The sequence below is a fragment of the Plecotus auritus genome (assembly GCF_963455305.1).
Source record: "Plecotus auritus genome assembly, chromosome: 12".
NCBI classification, from domain to species: Eukaryota; Metazoa; Chordata; class Mammalia; order Chiroptera; family Vespertilionidae; genus Plecotus; species Plecotus auritus.
The window spans coordinates 11,722,987-11,740,593 of NC_137778.1; the positions used below are offsets into that span (position 1 = coordinate 11,722,987).

The 17,607-nt window shown below is 52.3% G+C and overlaps 1 protein-coding gene across 1 annotated transcript in view; it reads right to left on the bottom strand.

Moving 5' to 3' along the window:
- Positions 1–17,607, bottom strand: part of PLXNA2 (plexin A2) — a 208,415-nt gene that overhangs the window by 67,662 nt on the left and 123,146 nt on the right. The window contains exons 5-8 of the mRNA XM_080648776.1: positions 8,013–8,113; positions 4,392–4,515; positions 2,492–2,645; positions 1,777–1,873 (exon numbers count right to left, since the gene is read on the bottom strand). Of these exons, the coding sequence (XP_080504902.1) occupies positions 1,777–1,873; positions 2,492–2,645; positions 4,392–4,515; positions 8,013–8,113 (476 nt within the window). The remainder of the gene's footprint in view (positions 1–1,776; positions 1,874–2,491; positions 2,646–4,391; positions 4,516–8,012; positions 8,114–17,607) is intronic.

The window sequence follows — 17,607 nt, forward strand, 5'->3', positions numbered from 1 at the left end:
AGGATGATGAGATGGGGTTCTAAGCCTGGCTCTTCCACGGACTAATTTTGTGCCTTTCATTGAAGCACTTGTCCTCTGCAGGCCTCAGTTTACCACACTAAAAGGAGAGATTGAACTTGGTTCTGTTACTTTTTACTATGAATGCCAAGATAGTTTTTGGTAATAAAAGGATGGAACCTGTGCTGTCAAGGAGACCCGCTTTTTTTTTGTCTTTCCTAAGACTTGCTGCTTGGGACAGCACCTCTGTTGCCACAGCAATGCGTGTTTGAAAGTGGTGACATCACACTGGACTGCCATGGAGATGAGAATGAGCTCACAAACAGTGGGTTCCATCACCACTGTGTTGGAGTGTGAGAAGAAGGTTGGGAGGTTCTTTTCCCATGATACTTGCATTTCCCAGAACAGGGATATCTGGGATTAGAATGCAGTGGTTAGTGGGCAATGTTGTCTGTTTTGACTTCAGCCCTATTGCCCTGCCCTGGCTCCTCCTGCCCGCCCCACCCTCCCCTGGACCTTTTTTAATCTCAGCACATCTGTTGATTTGTCCCAAATGGGGCTCAGCCATGTCTCCTTCCTTAACTACTGTGGAGGCCCGAGAACTCTAGCAGATGATTCTAATCATCAAAATCAAGAGCAGAGAAGGGGAGAAATGAGGACTGGCTCATTGGTCTGTTTTAAGGGCTAAAGATTCCTCTCAGGTTTAGCTGCAAACAGACCCTCTCCCCATGTGGCTGCTGAGCCCATCATGCCCACCCTATAGACTTGATGCTTGGACTTCTGCCTATTATGTAGACCCCAGGCTGTCCTTGTCCCAAACAATGGGAAGGATGGGTCCATAGAATATTCCCAATTACTGTTTCCTCTGGTATGGAGTTGTTGTTTGATCTCGCTCCTTGCTGAATGTCCAGGGTCACTGGTCCGGTGACCATTGTTCCCACTTTGTATGAAAGAAGTCTCAGTTTCTTTCCCAGAGAGGATCAGCAGAAACTGAATGTGGATCCATTTCTCCACTGCTCCTAGCTCTTCCAGCTTCCTGAGCAGCTATATGATCTCATAGCTTGTGGGCACCCATTGGTAGACATTCTGCTGCCGTAGAAGCTGGTGAAGTCCGTTGGGCTGTATTCAAGCCCCTCTGGAGGCTGGGGTTTAGTCTGGTTCCCACCTCCTTTTTAAAAAGTTGAAGGCTGGGTTTGGACCACAGTGGAGTTAAAGGCTCCTCTCCCTCTCCCAGCCCAGGTCCTTATCCTGGGTCCTGGGCAAGGCTATTGCCCCGTCCCTATCACTCCTCTGGGGGTAACTGCATGCAGAGCTGAGTCTTATCTCTGAGTCCCTCTTCATTTGGTCATGGATGACATGTCTAAACTCTACCCACTGTCAATCTCAATGTTCAAATGCACCACCAATTGGTCAGAAATGAAGACTTTTTCTTATGGTTCTGGACCACGATCTTTGTCTTTTACTTCAAACTTTCTTTTTACTCTCTTAGCTAGAGAGCTGGAGGTAGGGTTGTTGGGCGGGGGGAGTGGGGGGCGGGGGGCGGGGCAGGCAAGGGAGTCTGAATGAGACCCGAGGCTCTGATCTGTGATTGCCATTCAGATGAATGCAACTGAATAAACTGAATGGAACTGGAAAGTAACCTTGATGGAGAGCTTCCCCTGTTCCAGACAATGTACTAGGCCCCGTGGGAAGACTGGGAGGTGAATATGATATGACTCGAGCTCAGAGAAACCCCACACCCACATCCAGACCCAGGGCAAGGCTCTGACAAGGACTTACAGTTGGTGGGCACTGCAGTTGTAGAACTTGAACTCGGTGCTGACAAATATCTTCCCTGTCTCCTTGGATCTCAGCTGCAGTTCTAGCCCAAACCAGTCTGGAAAAATAAAGGAAAAAGGATGGAGGTAACAACCTGCGGGCCCGGTGGAGATCCTGAGGGTAAATCATTCGGCTATCTCAGGGCTCACAGGGCACAGGTGGTAGACGGCACCTGCCTAAGTCATCTCTTCAGAGTCCCTTTCATCCTGCCGAGACCCAGGCGGCCCCACACCCTGGATTAGGGAGGAAGTCATCAGTCACATCCCACAGAGCCCCAGGCTTTGCTCTGGCAAGTTCAGCTACTGAAACACTTTTAGAAGGATTAAGCCAGAACCCCTCAAGCCTCCAGTTCTGTGGGGAGAAGCCCGCTGGGAACCACTGGCTGGAGCCACAGCCATTCTGAGAAGGGAAGGGAAGTCTAGAGAAACGCTTTGCACACCAATGCAGCCTTAACCCAAACGGGAGCGAGGGATTTCCTTCTTCCTCAGTTTCTCTTTGAGGCGTGTCAGTTGGCTCTCAGACTCGTCATATAGCCCATTTGGGTGTTGGGCACAAGGAGACTTGGTCAGGCAACTTCTTTGTGAGTACTGGTCACCCCGGTTCCCGCGTTCTCTACTCCTGGTCTCCCTCGGAGGGCCGGCCCTGGCATGTGACTCTCATGGCAGACACTTCTTACCTTGATCCAATGGGATGACAGGAACATCCTTGGGCCCAGGTGAGATGCAGATGACTTGGGTCCCAGACACCTGTCCCTCCACCTCTGTCAGGTTTCCAAAGGCACATTTGATGCCCGCAGACAGATCTGGAGCATCATTCACAACCAGGCTGAGCTGCAGGAGGAGCAAAGAGCTGCAAAGAGGCTCAGGAGCAAAGAGCTGATGCCCTTGGAAGAGCCCAAGGGGCTTGGAGACCTGGCCCTAGTCCTGGCCCTGCCGTTGCCGCTGCCTCACTAATCTCCCCTGACCTCCTCTCTAAGAAAGGATGCTGATGTAGGTGATTTGGCTTGGACACTGAACAATTACAGCAGCGCTGCCAGGGTCAATGGTCTTTATTAATGTTATTATGAATTACTGGGGTGGGGTGCCCTAGGGGGAAAGGTACCCAAATCCATCTCAGACACAGCTAATTTTGACATGAAACCGAAAGCAAGTCATGAGCTGAGCCCTTCACAAGCTGTAGCCTTGGCTCCTGGGAGACTAAGGGTCACCAACCTGGAGGTTCCCGGGAGCTCACCAGGTGGTGAGAGACAGCGAGCTCCTCACTCTGGCTGTCCTTAGGGGTTCAGGGGCTGCTTATCAATGGGGTGAACGTGTTCAAGTTTCTGTTTATTTGTCCCTCTTGGGCTCTCGGCCTGCTGACAGCTCCCCTGGAGGGGCAGTCACTTCCCAGGGTGCATAGAGGATGAGAGAAAGCAGGGAATGGGCACCAGTGGCGTGGATGACGTCAGCTGTTACCTGGAACAGCTTCCAGTGACCTAGGCCAGAGGTGTCCAGCCTTTTCAAGTGTGAACACCCTCCTTGGAATGGTAAAAACATCTCCGACTGCCAGAAGAATCTGTTGCTTGAGAAACCATTTAATGGCAAGATGCTGTGCTGAATTCAGTGCACTTGGAAGTGAGCTTGTACTCAATTACCACAATATCACCTCTAAGTGAAATGTAAAACAATATGTGAGAAATGACACTGGTTCCCTCGGGCAGTGGGGGGTGCCCATAAGCGGTCACAGTGACATCAGCTCTGTGGCCTTCGCATTGGGAGTTGTGACATCGATGGGTCTCCCTGGGTCTTCCTCTGGGCACCTGGCGGGATTTAGCAGCAGTGGGCATCGCAGTCACAGTGGGTGTCCCCTCGCCTTCCCATACATTTGCTTGCTGCTGAATCTCTGCCCCAGTTTCGTTTCCATGGGGCCCAGAGACTTAGGTACAAACTCCGCTATTTGTTCCCTCAGCTCCCTGGGAGCCAAAACCTCCCTGTGGGGATGAATGAACGGGAATCTTGGAAGGTTCATTAACTAATTAACATTCGTGAATGCTCATAAAACTTCAGAATGAAATAATTGTGCAGGGCCTGAGGACATGAAATATTTGGGGTTGCACTTTGACAGGTGGTTAAGGGCTATTGTCTTCTCTTTAATAGTCTCTTTAAGCACACACGGTGAATTAAGTCTATCTCTGTTCCTCTCTCTCTCTCTCTCTCTCTCTCTCACACACACACACACACACACACACAAATGCAACTCTCAGGTTTCTGTGAGAGGCTGTATGAGTGGAGGATTATAAATACAGCATCTACCAAAGAACGCATTATCTGCTATCGGATTGCAGGATGTTGTAGATGTTGGTTGCTAAATGCAAAATCGAGGTTTACAAAACAGATCAATGGATAATGAATTTGCAAGGCGTATGCAGGACGACGGTGCCCTTTACAATAGCAGTTGCTGCGGGTTTTCTATAAATATAGTTTCCGTGAGCATGTAAAGCACGATCCATTTACAGCTTCTTGTGTGAGTGTTAAAGGAACCCGCCCACACGTGTGTGTGCTCCGTGTCCCCCCTGTCCTCCTGGGTGAGTGACTTACCAGCCGGCTGTGCTCAGACACTGAGATGCTGCTGGGATGCACCTCGAGGCTCATGCACTGGCTGATGCTGGCAGCAAATCGATTAGGTTCCCAGGCCCGTTGGCACTTGTCCCTGCGGGAGCACCTGCCACAGATACAGATTCGCAAGAGGTCAGGCCTGTGAGACCCGTCTGTTTGGCTCCATTGTCCCCTAGGCGTAAGGAAGGGGGATTTGCTGCTCTGAGGCTGTGGCCGGTCCCCTCATTACAACTTTCTCCCATCCCAGAGGCTTGGGTGCCTCCCAGATGGTCTCTATTGCAGTGAAAGACAGGCTAGGAGGAAGTGGGATTAACTCCCAGAAAGAGAGATTCAGTTTAGACACAAAGCATAGCACTAGTTAGCATCTTTATAGGCTTCTCAATGAGCAAGGGAGAGAAGGTGAGGACCATGAGCACACAGGAGGCTAAGAATATAAACTCTGGAGCCAGGTGACCTGGGTTCTAACCCAGATCGATTGCATGCTGGCTGTGGCCCTTTGGGGAAATTATTTAATCTCTCTGTGCCTCAGTTTCCCCAACTGTAAAATGTTGACCTTATCTCATAGGGTTGTGGTAAAGATTACATGAGTTATTGCTTAGAAAATGGCCTCCTGGCCCTTGTAATAGTAATAATATCAATGATGACTATTACTATTCTTCTCCAGGGATATTTGAAAGTCGGCACAGGGTCTTAGCTGTGTGGGACAGCATACATGTGATCTCGTGGCTGGGTTAATGGCTTTGTGAAGGCAGGGACCGTGTTTTATTCACTGAGATATTCTACCTGTCACTCGGCACATTTTAAATAGATGTTTGTGGTGTGAAATAATGCCTGGAGACAGGGAGACAGACGAGGAGTCGCAGCCAGGGCTGCCTCTGTCAGAAAACTGTTTGGCTGTTTCCTGACAACTTTATCTCTGGCTCCTGGCGCCTCTGCCCACAGTGGCAGGTGGGCACCATGGCATCTCCACACAGGGGCATGTGGTTGCCACTTATGTCACACGGGAACACGCTGGTGCTTTCCCAAACCAATAGCCAGGGGACAGTACCAGATTCCCCACTGCAGGGCGGGCGGGGGAAGGGGGGCGGGGAGCAGTGATTCCCACGGAACTCCCCCGCCCTTCCCCCTCTTCCTTTCCAGGTACATAATGGATCTAAATATGAATGCTGTCACAGAAAAGAATTATGGAGGTTTAAGTGAATCCTTAAGATAGCTCTAAAGTGAGCTCTTGACTGGAGCCTTTATCTCATTGACTGGCTGAAATGGCTGTTTTTTATCATACTATTTATGGCAACAGCCTTAACAGAGATAAATAGCCCTGGAGACAATAACACACTTGCAAGAGCAAGGCACACGGAAGAGACTGGAAGGTTGCAAATCCCCCGGGACCCAGAGCTTCTTGAGCAATTTCCCTCAGCCCTCTGCCTCCACTGAAGCCCAGCATGTGGGCCCGGCAGCTGAGCTGGGCCCTTCTCCTCCTTCCCTCCCCAAGGCAGGCGGGTGGTGGCCAGCGGAGGGGCTGGTGAAGAAGAGAGAAAAAAGCTCTGGGTATAAACAGGAAAAAGCTTGCTCCCCGCCTACTCTTGGCAGGCAGAGTAGCTGGCAGGAGAGGTGTGCCCTGGTAGGTAGCAGGGCATCTCTGAGGACAGGTAAGCAATTCGGAGGGCAGAGGAGATCTGAGACTGTGATGATGTGGCTCAGTCATTCTAGAAGCCACATCTGGCCTAGAGGATGACGGGGCGGGCCAGGGCCACCAGGAAGCTCAGGCATTGCCGACAGATTTGTAGGCACAACTACATGTTGAGGAATGCGGATGTCCTCGCTGCTGAACGGATGGCAATCCTCTGTCTATAACTTTGGTGTGTTCTACCTGGGAGAAGTAATGCTGCAGGAGCTGGCGGCCAAGGCAGGGGCAGCAGGGAGTGAGTGGTACAGTCGGACGTGCCCACTGCCCAGTGAGAGGGCAGGTACCCAGGACACACTGCGCAGCCGTCAGGTTCTTTGGAGGGAGAACTCCTCTGGAGGAGAGAGCCCACTGGCCGGCAGGTCAGCCTCACAGGAGGGAACCCCATTTTAGGCACCTTTGCCATTCTTGGGACACAACAGGGGTGTCACCGGCATCATCATCCCTTGTCTGCCTTTAATGGTGACTCCATGTCGGGGTTCCAGTGCAAGCATTTTTTTTTGCAAAACTTTTTTTTGCAAACCCAAGCGGGGAACCCAGTATTTGTGGGCTCAAATCCAGTCCAGATTTTGCATCTGCGAGGCGCCTGCTTCTCTCTCTCCCTCCGTAGCCCTCCCAACACCTGCTGCAGAGGCTGGGAGCCAAGAGCTATTGTGCGGCCCCTGAACTCTGGCCCCCGCCTCCGCCTCCACCCCAAACCCAAACCCGGCGCATTTCATAGAGATGCTTTGCTGGCTGGCACGGAGCCATGGAGTTTCCAACTCTGCTGGGGAACAGAATTCCTAGTCAGCGCCTGCCTTTCAGGGTTTCACCCTTTTCTCTCCCTCTGCGGCTCTTCAAATTCAGAAATTTAAGTGTAACTTTGCATTTCTATGGAGCTGGCATTCAATGGCGGGTGTGTGTGTGTGTGTGTGTGTGTGTGTGTGTAACTAAATTGGGATATGTGGCCAGTAGGAGTGGGAGGCAGATTTCTTGGAATCCTGAAATAATGAGGCCAGAAGGGTGCCCCCAAGAGTTCAGGGCCCATAGGAATTATTTTAATTTGTGCAGCCTATTCTGGGCTTCCTCATTCCCAGATTGTTTATTATTTCGTTTAACCCTCACAATTCACCTGTGAGGTAGGCACTGTCCCTAATGAGCGACGGGGGCCCAGAGGAGTCCACTGACCTTAGGGTTTGTGTCAACTCTATGCCCAACACGACCTGACACGGCGATGGAATAGCTGCAGGTCACACAGCAGCTACGTGGAGTCCAAACTCCCGACTTCATTGCCCGGCCATCCCTACACTCGCAGCAGAAGACACCTGCTCAGGCTGCCCGCAGAAGGTTCTCAGGGAAACCTAGAGGTTCTACGGCTTCCCGCTTGAGATTTTCCAAAACCATTACCCTTTCGGTACTGATGAGGTACAGGCTGAGAGCGGCTGGGAGGGCAGACTTTACAAGTGCAATGAAAGAGCCTGGCCAGCGTGGCTCAGGGCTTGAGCATTGACCTATGAACCAGGAGGTCACGGTTTGATTCCCCACCAGGCCACATGCCCGGGTTGCAGGCTCGATTCCCAGTAGGGGGCATGCAGGAGGCAGCCGATCAATGATTCTCATCATTGATGTTTCTATCTCTCTCTCCCTCTGCCTTCCCCTCTGAAATCAATAATAAATATATATATATATATATATATATATATATATATATATATATATATATATATATATATATTTTAAAGTGCAATGAAAGACAGAGCGATAAAGACGCTGTGTGGGACGAGGCCCCCAGTGACCTCTCTTCTTCTTGCTGCTCCTGGCACAGCAGAGCAGAAGCTCTCTCTCCCTGCAAACCGCTGTCACATCCCTCGTTGACACTCCCAGGAAAGTACCTGGTCTTATGCATTCCTGGCCCTTTCTCAGAACGGTCCCAAACTTACATGTTGTGCAGGGCACACCAGCCACAGTGCGGGTCCCCCGAGCTCAGGCACTCCCCACAAGTCGTGTACTGCTCACAGGATTCCACGGGGACCCTGGTGATCTGGTGGAGAGAGGAGAGATCATGGTTAGGTCAGGTAGTGCCGCCTTGCCCAGTGGTCGGCAAACTGCGGCTCGCGAGCCACATGCAGCTCTTTGGCCCCTTGAGTGTGGCTCTTCCACAAAATACCATGGCCTTGGCGAGTCTATTTTGAAGAAGTGGCATTAGAAGAAGTTTAAGTTTAAAAATTTGGCTCTCAAAAGAAATTTCAATCGTTGTACTGTTGCTATTTGGCTCTGTTGACTAATGAGTTTGCCGACCACTGGCCTTGCCGATGTGCATTCAGACTCGTCTACAATCTCACCACACTTGCACCATCACCACCCCTGAAGCAGAGACACTGGGGGGTGGCCTCCATGTTCTCATCTGTTTGCCTGGCACAGGTAGGCACAGCTAAGCAGACTGCGTTTCTCAGGTGGCAGGTCAAGGCTTCCTGCCTTCCCAGCAATGAAGCCAAACCTCCAGTGGCCTTCTGCCTGCACTACAGTCCTCGTGAGAGCTGCCGAAAATGGTTAACTCTGCTAAAAGGCTATCGCGTGCCTCCAACTCGTCTCTGAAGAGCTTTCAGCTGGGCTTGGGCTGAGACATCCTGCTTGCACAGAACACATTTGAAAAGGGAGAGAAGCAGAAACTTTTCCTATCAAATAATATTCATCATGTGGCACAGTCTCTTTACAGCCGACCAAACATACCACCTGGATCCAATTATCCCATTCTCTGATGTCTGAATTCCGTTTCTTTAGTAAATGTCCCATCATCTGAAAAGTCTGGCTAAATGGGAACATCCACAGAGATGAGCTGCCTTTCTGGGGAAAGTGGGGGTTTTCAGATCAAGCTTCCCACGCTCTCCCCTCCTTCCCCCCAAGACTGCAGCCCCTGCCAACTTCTCCTGGCATCCCGGTTGTGCCCTGCAGGGCTTGAGCTGGGCCTGTTTGGACATTACGCACCCCTACGTGCCCAGGTGCGCAACATTAAGGCTGGGCAGGAGGGGCAGGAGATTGAAGTTTTCCGTTTGATATGTCCTAGGTATCTGTTGCTGGCTGGGTCAGGAGGCCGCTGGGCCGCAGAAACATCTGATGGCTGGGAACAGCTCCTCATTTGTTAGGGCGTAGAGGTCCCCCACCTACTGGATGTGTGAGCTCAGGTAAAAATGCAACCTGCGGTCCAGCAGCACAGAGTTCCGCCACTGGCAGGGGCAAAGGATCTGATGGAGATGCCTTACAGCATCCTCCCGAGAGGCTGGGAGGGAGCCTGACGCCGCTCAGGCAGCAGATGTTCGTTAGATGTCACTGTATGGAGGCTCACATGCTTCGCCCGAGAGAAACAACAGCACACTGGACACAGATCCTGCCCCCGCAGGGCCCACAGTCCAGTGGAAGTTGGAAATTATAAACCGAGTTGCTCTCCACTGTGCCTGGGATGGGTGTGTGCCCTGGTAGCTTAAAAGAGGGGTACCCAGTACAACCTGCCGGGAGGAAGGCTGTAAAGGTGAGTGGGGAAACAATGGACCTAGAAGGGCATTCCAAGCTGAGAGACCATCACCCACATAAGTAATCAAGCGCAGTATGCACACGTGTAGGGTGCGCCCTGGATGGGCGGGGCGGAGGTGAGGCTGGTGGGAGGTAGGCAAGAGCCCAAGACCAAAGGCGCCAGCCTCACAGCCGTCTTTTTCTCTGTTGTCCCGCCCCTCATGCTTACCACCTAACACTTAAGATTCTCTATTTCAAGGTTTTTCTGTTAGTGAGTGACATGATCCGCTTTAAACATCCCTAACCTTCCATTAATCACAAAAATAGAAAATGCAAGAAGGAGAAATGTAAAATCCTGCAGTCTGATTTTTAAAAATTCATACTTTAAGTGGAGGCTGGGGGATAGCTGGTTTGAAACAGCTCATGTGGAATAGAACTGAGGGTTTGTGTCGACTCTATGCCCAACACGACCTGACACGGCGATGGAATAGCTGGAGGGGCTAATTTGCTCATGGGCTGCAGAAACAGACACAGTGTCAAGATTGAGAGAGGCTGCCCCACACCAGGGGGGTTCCCCGCTCACGTCTTTGCAACCTGCACCACGAGGGGTGTTGCTCAACCAAGGATCCTTCCCAGAGGGAGGTCACAATGGGGTGCACCCAGATGTGGCATCGCAAGTACAGCCGATGGACTTGGCCTGTTTATTTGGCTCAAAAAAGACGAAGCTCGGGTTGGCCGTGGAGGCTGTTTTTCAGTGTTTGAAGGGCAGCAGTGTGGCTGCAATAAGACTCAGGTGAAAAGTGTTAGGAAAGCTCAACAGAAGAAAGGCAAGGCTATGCAATAAGGCACCGGACCTCGCTTCCAGAGGAGCGCCCCCCAGTGGGATGTGTAAGCAGTGAAAGTGACCTGTGTCGGGCTGTGAAGGGATTCCTGCCCTCCGAGGAGGGGCTGACTTCATCCTTCCACTTCTGCCACTCGGGATTCTGTTTCCCACCGTTTACCTAACTCCTCCCTGACACTGTTGTTGCTTTTTGTCCAGTATAACGTGTACAGTTAAAAGCTAACATCCAGCCATCGCCACCAGCCACGGCTATCACATTGCTTTAAGGAGTAACCCTTGACCACGGACTCCAGGCCCGCGATTCCTACCAGGAGCACCTTTCTGACAGGTGCTTGCCATACACTGTCCTAGTGTGCCTCTGCGGGCCTGGGACTCAGGCCTTCGGGATTTCTGTGACCCCGGCTGCCTGCTCGGCTTCCGCCTGGCCCCCTCCCACCCACCCTCCGAGGCCTGAGAGCAGCAGCCCATTGCCCGGCCTTCCTTTCTTGGGTTTCGGGCTCCGTGTGAGTGATGTCTGCATCTGGCTGGAAATTAAAACAACTGTCTGCATTGCATTCGGCCCGTCTGTCAAAACACAGCCCGGCTCTCAGCAGCTGGGCAAGGGGGCCCTGAATGGGAGCAGTGTCTCCGGCAACAAAGCCCACTTTCACGCCAAGTACCACGGAGATAGTGAGAACCCTGTTCTTCTCCAAACATGAAACCAATAGCACAACTATTTTTCCTGTTTCCTGGGCCCTCCTGGTGGGAATTTTTTTTTTTTTTTTTTTTTTAATGCACGGAGTTGAAGAGCAAAGTGAAACAGGAAACTTATTGGGGTGAGGGGCAGTTCTAAAACTTGAATGACTCTATCCTCAAAGATCTAACAGCCATATACAAACCAGAGGAAAGAAATGTCCCAGGGACCCGGAGGAGACCCTCAGAGTCAGATGTTAGTTACCATGGGCTCCCTGTCTTTGCTATATTCACAGGCTGCGACAGTCATTCATCAGTCGGCAGCCAATATTCATTGATCATGTCCTACATACAGGCCCACACCAAGCACTTCAGGGGCATAAAAACAGCAGCAGCGTTACAACACAGCCATCATCTTCGAGTTGCAAAGTGATGTGTGTCCTAACAGAGGCGCGGAAAGAAGGCCGAGGGAATTCAGAGCAAAGAGAAAATACATCTGCATCGACAGTGTCCAGTGGGACAGCCACTCGCCCGTGTGGCTGAGCATCTGGAAGGTGGCCAGTCCTGACTGAGATGTGCCGGAGACTCACAGTACACACTGGCTTTTGAAGATGTAGCACGGAAAAAAAAGAATATAAAATACCACATTAATAATTTTTACTGACACGTTGAAAAGAAAAATTTAGTAAATATTGGGCTAAATAAAATTAACTTTAATTTCAGCTGCTGTTTCTCACTTTTTAAAATATGTCTGCCAGCCCTAGCCGGTTTGGCTCAGTGGCTAGAGCGTTGGCCTGTGGACTGAAGGGTCCCGGGTTTGATTCCGGTCAAGGGCACATGCTCGGGTTGTGGGCTTGATCCCCGATGTGGGGCATGCAGGAGGCAGCTAATCAATGATTCCCTTTTATCATTGATGTTTCTATCCCTCTCCCTTCTCCCTTCCTCTCTGAAATTAATAAAAAATATATTTTTTAAAGAGGTGGCCTTGTGGCTCTTAAGGAACAATGGCTCTCATCGTATCGGTCTCAGACCAGCACCCTTGGCATTAACTTGTGAGCTTATGAGACAGAAAAGCCAGAAACTTTGGGATGGCCCTGAAATGTCCTCAGAGCTTTCCAGCCGATGCCTATGAACGCTAAAGTTTGAGAACCACTGACAGAGACCACCTCACATCTTGGGGAGATCTTGTCGAATGTTAGGGCCCTGGGGCCAGGAAGAAACAGAATGAAACTCTGCTGTGGGGCTCTGTAAGGAACTACCAGGGGTGGGCAAACTTTTTGACTCGAGGGCCACAATGGGTTCTTAAACTGGACCGGAGGGCCGGAACAAAAGCATGGATGGAGTGTTTGTGTGAACTAATATAAATTCAAAGTAAAGGAGCAGAGGGGAGAGCAAGAGAACCCTCTGCCCTTTCGGCTCCGCGGGCCGGATAGAACAGCCTAACGAGCCGGATCTGGCCTGCGGGCCGTAGTTTGCCCACGACTGAACTAGACTGATTTGGGGGGAGGTGAGTGAGAGTACTCTGAGGATTGCTTTATGTCCAGGAAGGAAGAAACGGTTTTAATAACTCTGAGACTATGGAGGCCCTAAAAGACCAAGTTCAAGCCTCCGGGGGACAGGTGGGCACTTGCTCTAGGACCTGGCGGCGTGGGGTGGGGTGGGGTGGGGTGGGATAAGGTGGGTGGCAGTTGTCTCTGGAAGCTCTAGGAGGGAAGAGTTTCAGGTGGCCTCTGTCAGGGCTGACTCAGAGCTTAATGGGACACTCTAGGAGGCTTTAATGAGTGTTTGTTTATGATGATTGCGTTTTAATTATGCCTGCGTCTCCCCACCCTTTTCACGGAGTGCTGGGATCTGAGGGTGGCTGGGTCCCATGTAGCCCTTAATGAGTGTGGTGATGAGAAGCCCAGGGTCGGAGGGCACCCTTCTCCTGCCCCTCCACCGCCTTCTCCCCGGGACCACGGGGCTGCAGCAGACTTGATTCCACCCTCACACTCCACATTCTTCTCTGCTTGATCTCATGTCTTGTAATTATGCCTCTAATGAATGTAACTGTCCTATTAAGTCATTTACTTAAGAAATACTCTTAATTAAAGGTGATTCATACTGTGTTCTTGGCTCCTCTGGCCCCAGACCCCCCATCTCTGGTACCTTCCTTGGCCGGATTCGGGGAAGCTGGACGTCTATGTGGGAAGGGCTGGCTCAGCAGGGCTTGCAGAGTTTGGGGAAGTTCCTCCCGATTCTCTCCTTTCAGCAAATTTGGGTCGCCTAGGGGGTGTCGGGCCCAGCACAGTGAGGGACATGACACAGGACTGTTATTGGCTGTGGGGACCAGTCACTGAGGGGACTGCTGGAGCCAGCCTCATTGCCAGAGATCCCGAAGAGCGGGCAGACCCGCAGGGTGTGGGCCACCCAGGGTGAGTGCAGAAGTGCCTCTGGGCCCTGGAGCCACTACCTTCCTGGGCAGAGGCCCTGAGCACGCACTGCCTTTAGGTGCAAACCCATCGCTCTTCAGAGAGGCGTTCCCACAGCGGAGGGAGGCACCGGAGCCCTTCCGGGAGTGCACTGGGGGCAGCGAATCCGTGCTCCATCTCTGCCCCTGAGTGGACACCTGCAAGGAGCCGCTTGGTGCTGAGGACCTGGAGGGCTCTGCCGCAGAGACACCGGGGTTGAAAGCGGAACAACACGTAGGACCCTGACCGTGGATGGAGCCTGGGTCCCACATAGTCCTTAGACGTGTACTGAGCATCTGGGCGGTGTTGCGTGCTCTGCTAGGCAATGGGCTGCATTCTCTGCCCTCCTGGAGCCCATGGTGCGACTGAGGATGAAACTAAGGAAACAGGGCCTCTCAATGCGGTGGGATAGATGCCACCATAGACGTGCAATCAAGAGACAGTTGTGGATGAAAGGACAGAGTGGAGGTTTGCCCCAGGGGGTTTTGGTACAAACACTTGGTGTTCAAGAGGCCAGCGGGATTCCTTTGTAATCCTGCAAGGGAGCCAAGAGGGAGGAATGAGGGAGAGCTGTCCCCCACCACCCCCTCGGCTGGAGGGGCCCCTGGGGCACTGAGCATTTAATCCTTCCCTCCGCTTCCCTGGAATCTGCTCCCCCTGCCAGATAGTACACCTGTCCCCACACGTGTCCCCTGCTTCCTGACACCAGGAAAGAAACAGAGGCCTTCTCAGTGCTGAGACCAGGTGGCAGGGGTGTGAGGTGACACACACAGCCTGGTTGGAGCAGGCAGTTGGCCTGATCCGCAGCCCCCCGGTCCCCAGGGCCTGGGGCACAGCGCACAGCAGCTGAAACACAACTGGCCGGACTCCCTCTCCTTCCTTTGTACCTTCCCTGTGGTCCCTGCCTGCCAGCCCAAGCTCTCTCCCTTGGAGTTTGTAGGTCTCAGACCTATTTTCTCCTTTTCACCCAATCCAACCTGTTTTCAAGAAAAGATCTGAAGCTCATTTACATACTCGGTTGAGGCCCAGGGCTGGTGTGTGGACCAAGGTCCAGCACACAACCACAACACCTGGCGCGGGTTTTAGCATCTCCAGGTGCTTTCACACACCTGTCTCCCAGGTCTGCACAGCTCCCTAGGAAGGAAGAGAGGCTAGGTCTCCTCCTGCTCCATTTGAACCAGCAGGAGGCAGGCCCATAGGGCTGGCTCAACCCTAGGCATGGTCTTGCTGTGAGCAGAGGACAGTCCTCCATCACCCCTGATGGTGACATACTAGGAGGCGTCTTTTGGAGGGTGAGGAGGGAGAGACGGTTCAGTGTCAGTTCCAAGAGTTGGAGGCTGAGGGAACAGGAAGCGGGGAGCAGCCTGAGGGCAGGGGAGTCTGTCTCTCATGCCTCTGACTCCACCGCTCTCAGCGCTGTTGGCACCGGGCAGCTGTTAGTTGAGGGACTGGATGGGTGGGTGGATCTCTCTTCACAGGCTCCCCCAAATCTCCTCAACAGGTGCTAGGAGCATTGGGAGGCCCAGAGCTTGGGGCTCTGTCCTTCCCTTTGCACCAGATGGGGACGGGGGCAGAGTCCTCACCAGGAGATGGACACGAGCAGATGGGCAATCAGGGAGGCCCAGCCCAGCCCCCTGCTCTGGACAGTTTCTCTCAAGCACCAAAGCTAAAGGGGACACTCCGGGGGTGGGCCAGGCTCCCCGGGCTCCTGACAGGCCTCCAGTGATATCCCCTTTGGCTCAGCAAGTCCCACGGAAAAATACCCATCCTCTCTACTGTCCTTAAAGGGGAAGGAGCCCATTGTCTCTGGCTGCCTGAAGCAGCATCTCAATCTCAGTCTCCCATGCAGAGTGGGTGTGGAGGGGGTGCTGAGGCAGCAAGGGGATCCCCTCCTCCTGGGGGTTGAGGAAGGGAGAGATGGGGACTGAGGTCTCTGGCTGATGGCTGGCAGGTTCCTTCTCAGTGCTGGGCAGTTGATGGAACTTGTTGAACAGAATGGAGCAGCAGGGATATTAATAATAATAAATAATAATAATCCTATCTAATAAAGAGGGAATATGTTAATTGACCATCACACCTTCACAAAGATGGTAACACCCACAGCCAATAAGGAGGGGATATGCTAATTGACTGCCACGCCCTCAAAGATGGCGGTGCCCACAGCCACAAGATGGTGGCGCCCAGTCCCCTCAGCCCCGCTGGGGCGGCAGGCGCGTGGCAAGGCCGGGCCTGACCCCAGGTGGGTCCGGCTGCACCGCACGCCTGCCTCCGGAGTTCCCCAGTCCCCTCAGCCCCCCAGCCACTCAGGGCTGCCCGAGGCTCAGGTAACCAAGGTTGGCCAAGGCTTGCACTGCCGGCAGTGGCAGCAGCAGAGGTGAGATAGGGGTGTCACCTTCCCCTGATTGCCAGGTCACCTCCCACCCCTGAGGGCTCCTGGACTGTGAGAGGGGGCAGGCCGGGCTGAGGGACCCCCCTCTCTAGTGCATGAATTTTCATGCACTGGGCCTCTAGTAACTAATAATAATAATAGCTATTTTTCCAGCGCTTACTGCATGTCAGACCCTTTGCCTATTTTATCTCATTCAATCCCTATACCAACCTTGCAGGGGAAGTAATACTAGGCCCACTTATTAGAAAACTGAGTCTCAGGTTAAGTAACCTGCCCAAGGTCACCCATCTCATGGGCGTCAGAAACAGACTTAGTTCAGGTTTGTCCGACTCCCAGGCTAAGGAGTGATGTGGAGACAGAGGCATCACTAGAGGGCAGGCCCCTCTCCTGGGGCTGCCCTAAGGGTTGGCTCTCAGTCACCTTGCTTCCTCCTGGACATGGGGTGCCATGGACATGGGGTGCTGGCATGAGCTGAGGCTGTTGACAGTGCAATTCTATCCCCCACCACAGCATGCCCCTTAGCTTTTTTACTCTTCTCTGTCCGCTATCCACATTCAGCAGGTGGATCCTGAGCCGGACCACAGAGGGATGGAACCAGAGGGGAAGAGGGAGAGAGGTCAGGGAGGGTGGAAAAGCCCTGCTGGGTGCTTTTCAGCTGCCAGGACCAGCACACTAAGGAAAGTGGCTCTCAGCAGGTTGCACGTTTCCGTCCAGAGCCCCCCAGGAATGCCAGGGCGACTCAGCAAGGGCAGTGAAGGTGGCAGGGGTGTTCTGTCCCCGTCTTGCCAGTTGTTAGCTGTGTGACCTCGGCGAGCCAGTTAACCTCCTCAAGCCTCCATTTCCTCATCTTTCAAGTGGAAACAGCAATGCCAGTCTCACCCATCTCACCTGCACCTCAGGGAGGACCCTTGAGCTCACATTTTCAGCCTCGGTCTCGTCTACGAATTACTCCCCAGTAATTCATGTGAAGAACTCACTATTGTGTGTCCCCAGTGTTAGATCCAGTTCTTTAAAAATCAATAGTCATCTGTGAGATCCCCGTAAGTCCTCATAAACACCAGCCCAGCCCCCCTGCTGTCCTCTGAGCTGTGACAATTACATCACCAAGGTCATCAAGAAAAAGGAGACAGGAACCCCCAGGAAGCCAGCGAGAGGTTCTGGAGCCTGCAACTGCAGCTAAAGCAACATGCAACCTTCTGGTCAGAAGATGACCCCGGGTGTCTCCTGGGAACTCCTGACTCTCTGGAGACCTGAGAGGGGACTGGAGTTCAGAGAGAAAATCTATTTCTAATGACTTGGGGATAAGAGTGGAGTGGCTGAGTAATTTAGAGTAATTAAAGCTATCTATCACTCAGAGAAGTGGAATCTGAAGTTGTTGAACTTTTCAATGACATTTTCTCCCTCCTCATTCATAAAACCCAGCAGAGGGTCCTACAGGAGTCAAAGGGGAGAGGGCGACTGGGAAAGACATGTCTGGCCCCAAAGAGTGGAATTTTATCTTTTTGGTAAGTGCTAGGGGAGCGGCCCCTCTTGAATCTTTTTTTTTTTTTAATTATTTTTATTTTTTAGGTAAAGGCCAAATTTTATTCTGGTTGAGAAGGCGGACTTTGAAAGAGTCAGTCCTCATTTTCAAATCCAACTCCTATCTGTACAACATTAAATTCTCAGACCTCCTT